This window comes from Chelon labrosus (assembly GCF_963514085.1).
Source record: "Chelon labrosus genome assembly, chromosome: 18".
Classification (NCBI taxonomy): domain Eukaryota; kingdom Metazoa; phylum Chordata; class Actinopteri; order Mugiliformes; family Mugilidae; genus Chelon; species Chelon labrosus.
Genome location: NC_140351.1, coordinates 22,329,919 through 22,339,467, shown reverse-complemented (window position 1 = coordinate 22,339,467; position 9,549 = coordinate 22,329,919). Strand labels below are relative to the sequence as shown.

At 38.3% G+C, this 9,549-nt stretch overlaps 1 protein-coding gene across 1 annotated transcript; it reads right to left on the bottom strand.

The window, feature by feature from the left end:
• Positions 1-2,761: 2,761 nt before the first annotated feature.
• On the bottom strand, positions 2,762-8,298 carry LOC311503803 (cystatin-B-like). Its single transcript, XM_084566677.1, has 3 exons — positions 3,780-8,298; positions 3,581-3,682; positions 2,762-3,384 (listed from the first exon to the last, which is right to left on the bottom strand). The coding sequence occupies exons 1-3, from the start codon at positions 3,849-3,851 to the stop codon at positions 3,256-3,258; spliced, it is 303 nt and encodes a 100-aa protein (XP_084422803.1). The 5' UTR covers positions 3,852-8,298; the 3' UTR covers positions 2,762-3,255.
• Between the last annotated feature and the right edge of the window lie 1,251 nt (positions 8,299-9,549).

The window sequence follows — 9,549 nt, the reverse complement described above, 5'->3', positions numbered from 1 at the left end:
AATTAATTACATTTAGGTATATGGGTCTATGTTAATTTTAGGAATGAAATACAATTTATTTGGAAGCAGTCTGTGTTGTGTGCCCTGGGATCAGTCTATCCCTCGCCCCCCTCTCTTCTAACACACACTCAACCCGTATGACTCTCAGCAGCAAGTTGACGTGACAATGAAGGCGCCACTCCACTAACTTGACATGGAAATGAGCGGTAGTCTAACTGGCGAGTTTTGTTTTGAGTTTTTATTTTTTGTTGTTGTTTTTTGCGCTCTCACATAGATTGCGCCCTGGGCGGTCGCCCACATTGCCCATAGCAAAAACCGGCCCTGGCTCCTGTGTTCCAGGGCTCTGAATATCCCATACTTTGTATTTGTTCTTTCCTCCACCTGGCATTTCACCTGTGAATAAACAAATAAAAGGCGATGTAAATCCAGACAGAAAATCAGAGCAGAGAGTTAAGAGTGGAGCATGTGAGAAGTAAATGTGAACTGAAGCTCACCTCATTACAGATCTGCTGAATTTCCTCAGTGGCTGGTCTTGTCTCTGAGTATGCACCACACATGACAGGCATTCTGATGAAGTTCAGAGAAGTAAACTGTCTTCTTTGGTGTGTCCCAAATGGTTATTGTCAAGTGGTTATCAATCATATTTATACAGTGTTACTACCTGGTTCAGACTGGAGAGTGGCTCCAAGACATGATGGGTGGAGCTCCATGTGAAACCGCAGCCCTCACGTTATTGTGTTGCTCAACCCAGTGCCATCGAGAGAGTGTGTATTACTAAGTTCAGAGATGTTTGAAAGAAGTGTGTGTTAAGTAAGAAGAGTCTAATAGATCTGACTGCACATCTACTGATTTATCTAAAAAAAACAATAGTGGTCATTTTTGATGCTGAATTTTTAATGTTTGTTTCTCCTTTTTATTCTCCACTTTGAACTTTAGCTTTATGTAAATACAGAGGATCCAGACTGATATTCAGATTAGATCATTGTATGTATAGTCTCTGAAGGTAGACTGAAGCTCATGTGGTCCTCTCAGTAGCATCCTTCATTTCACTTATAGAAATAATAAACACTTCAATAACAAGGTACAGCTGTATTGATAATAAATTCAGAGTCTTGATGAATGAACAATACAATAGTAGATTGTTCTTGAGCCTGGATATTTGAAACCATAAAGAGAGGTAAAGCAGGATGAAAAGCAGATTGGCCCTGAAATAAAGTTTAAAGAATTTTTTGGAAATGGCACAGGTCCTGAATGATACAGTTTGTGGTTTGAGTCAAAAGGTACACCTTGTCTGTCTAAATATTTGTTTCTCTGTGAAACTGGCTCATGTGTCAAAAGGGAGGAATGCTAAGAGAGATAATCAGATATTGAATGGTTTTTAAAAGAATTTTTTATTTTTTTTTGCATTGCATAACACAATGTATGTAGAGGTCAGCAGATGAACTCTTGGCCTTTAACCACGTCAGGGTGTTGCTTTGAACACGTGGTGACTTTTCCTCCTACGGCATGCATTCATCCATCCAACCAAATTGTAGCTGCCATGAAAAGGCTAAAAGGTGTGAGGTATTATTACCTCTTCTCATGAAATGATTTTGAGTGTGATTTATTTAAAAAGAGGATTCCAACTTTACGGGCAACAGAGTAGTATGTTTGCTCTGGAGTTGTCTCCCCTTCCTTATTTTGTCCAGTATGACAGAGTGTATCACTGACTAAGTTATGACAAATGTGTTATGAAGCAATGTTGTGAAACATGATTTTCTGGATGTCACATAGTATAGTGACCCTCATAGTAAACCCTCTGCCCACATGTGTATATGTAGCCCTGTCTTTACCTTTGTTCTCTGTCACGTTGTCTGTTCTGTCATGTTACCCCTGTTTGTCTTACTCTCTTGCTTCCTCATGTTCCTTAGCTCTCATTTTGGTTCTTATCTGTTTTTTTATGGATTTGTGTTCTTGGATTACCCTGCCTCTCAACTGCAGTGTCTTTTGTTACTGTTTTGTGTGTTTCCTACATCCCCTTTTGTGTCCTGCATTTGGGTCCTCACCAACCAGTTCCTTGTGACAGCACCAGGCTGCTTTTCAAAGGGACACAAGCTGGTTAAGTTTTATTTTTTATTTTGATCTTGATAAATGGCTGTCAGTGACTGATGTGTAAGATCCTTTTTTTCCTCTTGACCAGCTACAAAGCCTGGTTGAGTCAAAGTTGCCACTGCTTGATCTTTCCACTGAATGAGAAACAGAAAATATGATCAATTAATGAAAATCAGAGTAGATCTAAAGGTGTTGCTATGTTCCCATCTTTCTCTGAGCTCCATATGGTCTCTTTATATATTTCAATTCTAATAAAACCTTTTCATCAATTCCTTGTAGCTTCCATTAAAATGAACTTGTAGCCATTTGTTTTTTCTCCTTGACTGTGAACATACCACCTCACCCATAGAAACAGATTGGTCTGCACCAATGCGAACCAGCCACAAATGATTGGCTTATTTGATTGAAAATCTCACCTTATCTGATTGAAAATCTCACCTGGATTTCACGATTAAGCCAGTTACACATCTGGTACTCTCTTTATTTTCTCTGAATTATGATGACAATTAAATGAAAAGATCAACAACACTATGGCTATATCTATGCTATATCCACATCACTTTATACCAATCATCCTTTGTCCCTTTCTTGTGTTCATTTGCAAATTTCAGGTGTTTCACTCTATTTTTCTTCAATAATGGTTTATTTGCTGCTTTTCTACCAACTAGTCCTTCTTCTCCCAGTTTCTGATGCACAGTTCTTGAAGACATTGTTGCTCCATTAGTCAATGTGGTGTTGAGGAGCAGGACAGAATTAAATAATAAATTCAAAAGAATCACACAGCTATGTCCTAAGACTCTTGCATCACCATCACGTTAACCACAACCACACTTGACAATGATTACATAAATACTATGGCTTCTACTGTGAAGGACCATGATCATGTGACAGTGACAGTGAAATAGGCCTGGCTTGTTTTTTTGTAAGGACGATGACTCTAGTGTCCTTGTGATGACTCTACTCTATGGTTTACAGAGTATGATGATGACTCATGAGTGAAGGTGACAAGAAATGAACAGTCGCAATTCATTTTATGACTCATTCTTTATTATTCCTTTCCAGAATAGTTTATTCCACTACAACACATGTTGAATATTAGTGCTGTATCATTACTGAGGCAGCAGCCTGGAGACAGTGACAGATGAAACTGTGGCTGTGATCACATTAGAAAGGTACCAGAGGATCTTCTTTGGTGTGGCCTTCTTCTACACCACCAACTATTTTCTCTCCTCCATCACATGGAAGAGCTTGAAACACTCTCACATGAAGGTGACTGCATCCTCCAGCATGAACCTGCAGAGAAAATAGAGGAAACTCTCAAAAAGACAATATGAGTCTTGTTTAGCTGAACAATGACGACCAGGATTTTGTTTAACAACTCAGTTTGATGGCACAATAACCTCAGTGTAGAAACACATCTGAGAGTCTCTTTTCTTTGATTTGTAAGATGAAAAGTATAACTTTTAATAAATATCATATTCTTAATTACCTTGATGAGATAGTTAGTTCCTGCCACGACCTGGCTCCTGTATTCAAGGGCTCTGAATACCTCATACTTCTTCTTTGCCTTTTCCTCCACCTGGCATTTCACCTGTGTATGAACAAATAAAATGTGAAATCCAGACAGAATATCAGAGCAGAGAGTTAAGAGTGGAGCATGTGAGAAGTAAATGTGAACTGAAACTCACCTCATCACAGATCTGCTGAATGTCCTCAGTAGCTGGTCTTGTCTCTGTGAATCCTCCACACAAGACAGACATTCTGATGAAGTTCTTGAAGTGAACAGAGAAGTAAACTGTCTTCTTTGGTGTGTCTCAAATGGTTATTGTCAAGTGGTTATCAATCATATTTATACAGTGTTACTACCTGGTTCAGACTGGAGGGTGGCACCAAGACATGATGGGTGGAGCTCCATGTGAAACCTCAGCCCTCACATTATTATGTTGCTCAACCTTCATGAATGATTCTCCAGATTCCTCCTTAAAATGTTTTGATGTAGTTTAATATCAACACAAAAAAAACGTAACATTTAGTACAATAACAGAAAAGTGATTAATGAGCTGCTCAGCAACACACAACAAACAGAAAATGTTAAATTTGTTAAATGTGCAGCCAAAGAACACAACTGGTCATCTTAATCTTTTGTTACAGTCCTTGTACTAAGCTAAGCTAAGCTAACCTAACCTAACTGTCTCTTGGCTACATAGTCTACTGTACAGTGATGAGAGGGGCATCTTATCACTTATCACTACAAATATCCAACTTCTCTTTTAGTGTAATTATGTTGTTTAAACTGTGTAGAGATTCAACCATTAATGCTGCTTCAATGTTTTAAAAATTTCACAATAAAAGTTAAAGTTATTGCTCAGCAGTGTGTAAACGTCTGCATAATAAATGAGAAACATTTCTTAATCCATCAAACAGGAAGAGGGGAGAAGGTAGTGTAGGTCAGACATGTTGTAAGGTTGTGTTCACTTCCCACTTCTTTGAACGATGAGCCCTTTCTCTCCCTCCGTTTACAACATATTACAATTACTCATCAGTCAGTGAAAGTCAGTCAGAGCAACAGCTGTCTGTGGTTACACTTCTCAGTTCTTCCCTCCCACTTCAACCCATCAGTCTCATCAAACACTCCATAAAGATTTGGGTCCAGTTCAGGAAGCATTTTGGTCTTCACTGGTTCTTTCTCTAAAGCCCAATTGCCCCAAATCATCTCTCTAAACCCTCTCAGATTAAGCTTTCCACAAATGGCACGTGAAGGGTATTGTCAGGTCTAAGGACTTGTTAAGAGGTGACACTATGGCATCCTTTGCACAGTTAACTTAGAAATATGACCTAAATAAGTCAGACTTCTTGAAGTACCTCCAAGCAAGGCATTATGTTCTCCCAGCTGTCCAGCCTTTAGACACCAATACACTCACTTATGGTTGACAGAATTCTTCACTTGGACACCTGTACAACATGATGCTTCACTCTAGATGTCTCCCTCCAGATCGGCTCAGAATAAAGTGGGAAGAGGACAGAAGATGTTTGGGCTAACGTACTCAGACTGATCAGTTCGACCTCACTGTGTTCCCAGCACTGCCTACTTCATCTCAAAGAAGTGCACAGAGAACATATCTCAAAAGTGAGACCATCTTCCATGTAGCCTTCAGTTAGCCCACACTGTGCCAGATGTACCGTTGCTAAAGCTTCTTTCATTCATATGTACTGGTCCTGTCCTAGTCTAATCAGCTACTGGAGGGAAATCATTTTCACGCCATCTTTGCTGTTAAATGTTAAATTGGAGCCAAACCCCTAAGTAACTTTATTTAGGGACATGGATTAAGTTAACTTAACCACAACAACATTGGACAACAAGCTGCTCAAGTGGAGGGACACACACACAATGGCTGCAAGACATCATGTCCTCACTATAACTTTTTACTTGTAATTAAATGTAATCATGTAACCAAACTGTAGTTAGATAGAGAGGAAAAGGGCACAGCCGTGTGACCATGACCGATAGATGACCCACATGAAGCTGTATGTGCAGAAAGCACCCAGGACAGGACTGAGTCTTATCAGACCATATATGGAGAATGAATAATGCTAACTCAGCAGATGGAAATATGAGATATGCTAACTCAGCATAGTAAATAGTAAGAATGTTAAACCTTAAGGTGTAATAATATTGCACATATTAGGACTGTTCGTTGTGAATGTTTCCTTCACACAGAGAGGATGAAGCAGTCTGTCACTGAAGCTGCTCCTCAGTTCTGTCAGGTCATCCTGCAGGGGGTAGGAGTCATTGTCCAGCATGGAGGACAGTTTAGCCAGGACTCTTCTGTCACCCACTTCCCTCACTGAGTCCAGAGAGCAGCCCAGGACAGAGCTGGACTTCCTGATGACCTGGTTCAGCTTCTTCCTCTCCCTTTTCTTCAGTTTTCTAAAAGAAAAACACAAGTCTCACAAGACAGTCTCTATTAAAAAGTGAAAATAACTTCAAGCTCAACATCCACTAAATCTATTTACTCGTATGAGCTCCAACTACTGAAGAAGTCAGCTGCAGTTCCTCTAAAGACCACCAGATGGTGGTGTCTCCTCATCTATTCTGGAAATCCCTTTATCTCCTCTCTCCAAAAGTTTGAACGTAAGATGATAAATGACACCCTCCTAATATCATCCTATCTGACATCTCCATGCCTTTAATAGGATATTAACATGTGAAGCTGCTAACTGTAACAATTTAAAGAAACATTTGAAAGAAAAATGTAACATAACTTACTTAAACATTTTCTTCTTCAAGAAAACCTTTATTTTCCCCACAATGGGGAAATTGCAGTTTTCAACAGCATACAAAAGAGCATCAAAAACAAACATGAAGACATCAAACTACATCTGGAAATTGGATTGTTGACAACCATGGACGCTGCACTGTCCTACTGATTTTACAGACAGTGAACTAACAACAAATTCTTGACTATTCTGTTGTTATCACAGACAGTTAACCAACCACAGTAACACTGATGTTTCAAACTCTCCAAGCTGACAGTCAGCCAGGATGTGTGTATTTACAGGAAATAAACAGAGGTCCCTGAAGAAACTATCAAACAATTATTCTAAAAACTATTGAACTATGGATCCATGTATGGATGGCAGTTGAAGTGTTGGCTGGGATGTTGTGCCTGATGGCTCCAACTCATTTTGTTTCATCTGAGGCCTATAAACACACCATGTACAAAGTCAGATCCACACATCGATAAACTGGCCAGATTTTCTTTAAATAAAGAGGGGAGGAGCTCGCCTGAGCAGGTGATCAAGTTCCATGAGAACAGGAAGAGAACACTGAAATCAACCCTGACTTTGTTATGAATCAACAGAAGGCGGTTGAACAATGAGTGAACAATGAATGGAGTTTCCAGTACCCAGATTAGACTGTATTGTCTTTGTAGGTGTACAACTGAACTATGTGTGGTGTCTCAGTTTAACAGTGAGAACAAGCAAAGAGCAGGTTAATTATAAGCAGATTAAATGATGATGGAGACTGAAGATCTGGAGAAGAATTTGTCCCTCAGTCTGTTAGTTGTTCTTCTGATTGTCTTGTATCTTTCCCTGGTGGCAAGGGGACAAACACACTGTAGCCTTGGTGGTTCAGGTCTTTACCAATGCTGTTAGCTCTATAGTGTAGGCACCTTGAATACACAGAATCCAATCTGGAAGAACAGTTTCCAGTAATTGTGGGGAAAAAACTGAGTATAGATATACACTGATACATTTAGAATTCACTTATGACGAGTCACGGAAATAAAAGCGTGTGTGGTGTTTTCTTTAAAGACGGGTTTGTCCTGATTCTTGAGCTCATTGTCAGTGTGGCTTGTTTACCTCTGACTCCATAAGAGCAGGACAAGAAGAGCAGAGCAGAGACTCCAGGCTCAACATCTTTGTCTATTAAGAGTCCAGACTTCATCCTCCAGACTTTCTTCAGTGATGTATCTGGACTTTCAGACACACAGTAAGAGGACTGCTACAAACCTGTGAACATCCAAACGACTCAAACGGTATTTAGTTTTTTTTTTTTATTAATCAGTTAATTGACAATATTATTAAAAACTGTGTTAATAAAATTACGAACAGTAACATCTGGTCATCCAAACAGCTGGAACAGTGTGTTGTGTTGAGAACATGCAGCTAATGTGACTTCCTGACACAGCTACTGTAATGTCACAAAATACTTTCTTCGTGTCTTTTCCAGCACATCAGATAATAATCACACTGTGACATGAGATATCAGTGATTGAAGGGCGCAAACCAGGAAGCAGTTATATTTATATAACGCAGCATTATATAAAGCAGAGTTATATAAATATAACTCTTTGTAAATATAAGCCCTTTAATCACTTTGTTTGCAGAATAGAGAGACAGAGTTTGGAGGTGATGAGAAATCAAAGAAAGAAACAGGGCTGCTTTCAAGTGCTCCATCATGTGACCATTCCTCGCTCACTTTTTAACACATGAAACAAGGTTAAACAAAAAGATCAAGAGTCATTATCTATTTCTGTTACTGTCCCATTGATTCAGACACAATACATCTGGATATGAAGTTTGATTGTTTCTACAAAACAAGTAAGGAGGGAGTAAGTCTGATGTTGTTGTTTTCATCATAATGAAGAAAATGTTAGAAAACAAATAGGCCTCTTTTTCTCTCACTGTCTCTCCCTTTCACTCATTGAGCCAGCAAGCAGTTTTAAAGTTATTTACTTTAAATGCTACCAACTACACCTTGAAATAAAATACATTAGTATATACTTAATACAGAATTAAAACTTTATTACAAATAAAAATCCATTACATTAAAATTATGCTTGAAAAAACAAGTAGAGAAATATTAGCAGTAAAGTTATTATCTTCATCTGCAACATAACTGTAGCTGTTAAATAAATCTAGATGAGTTAAAAAATACATAAAATCATAAAATGTTTCTTCACTGTGAACATAATACACTCACTGAAAAAAACAACTCATAAGATTTACTTAAAAAATACGTATATTGTAAGTATTTGCACGCAAATGATTTAAGTAAAATTTAATGCTGCAATATCAAGTAACACATTTGCCAGTATCAAGTAAATTTTACTTACCATAAAACATAACAGTTGTGAAGATATTAAGTAACATTTACTTAATTACATCCAAGTTTTAAATTGCATTTATTTAAACAAATTAAGTAATGTCTACTTGTTTTTCATAGGCAGGAACATAATTTTACTCAAAAATTTAAGTAAATTTTATCTGTAGTATTTGCTGTTATGAAGAAATTTAGTAGATTTTAATTATTTTCTTTTGCTTGTCACTAAAATTAAGTAATCATTGCCAGTTTTCCCTTGTTGTTGTTGAATGTTACCAACTATTCATTCATTCATCTTCTGTACCTGCTTATTCCTGTTAGCCGGAGTACCCAGAGAGAACGCACGCAGACACAGGGAGAACATGCAAACTCCACACAGAAAGGCCCAGTCGGCCCCTATTTTTCTCCTCTAGGATGACAAAGTCATGACGTGCATTTAGGAAAGCAACTTCAACTTCAAGGTGTTTACTTTTGGGGACAGTTTAATTCCATCCAGCTCCAGCAAAAAACCTATTCTGGGGCGTTTCTCCCAAACGTTAATTCACTAACGTAACGTTACTTCAGTGTCTCCGCCAAAGGTTTAACAGAGAACCAAACCATGTTCTACTATGTTGACGTCAGTTGATAAACGTTATACCGTTACGTTGGTGCTTTTTATTTTTATCGGGAAAAACTGCAGCCCTCCCACTTAAAATGACGATCCTTCAAAGTCCGGAGCAGAGCCAGCCCTGTAGGCTACTGTGCGCATGCGTCGTGCATACATTTCAAAACGCTACTTTCAGAGTAAAGTTTATGTAGTATTTCTAGGTTTATGTAGGCTACATACAAATATTAAACATTTAAATAGTATG

Coding starts and splice junctions, on each gene's coding strand:
- LOC311503803 (XM_084566677.1), bottom strand. CDS start 3,851: ATGTCTGTCTTGTGTGGAGGATTCACAGAGACAAGACCAGCTACTGAG. Junction 3,683..3,779: donor TTCAGCAGATCTGTGATGAG/GTGAGTTTCAGT, acceptor GTTCATACACAG/GTGAAATGCCAGGTGGAGGA. Junction 3,385..3,580: donor GAACTAACTATCTCATCAAG/GTAATTAAGAAT, acceptor TTTTCTCTGCAG/GTTCATGCTGGAGGATGCAG.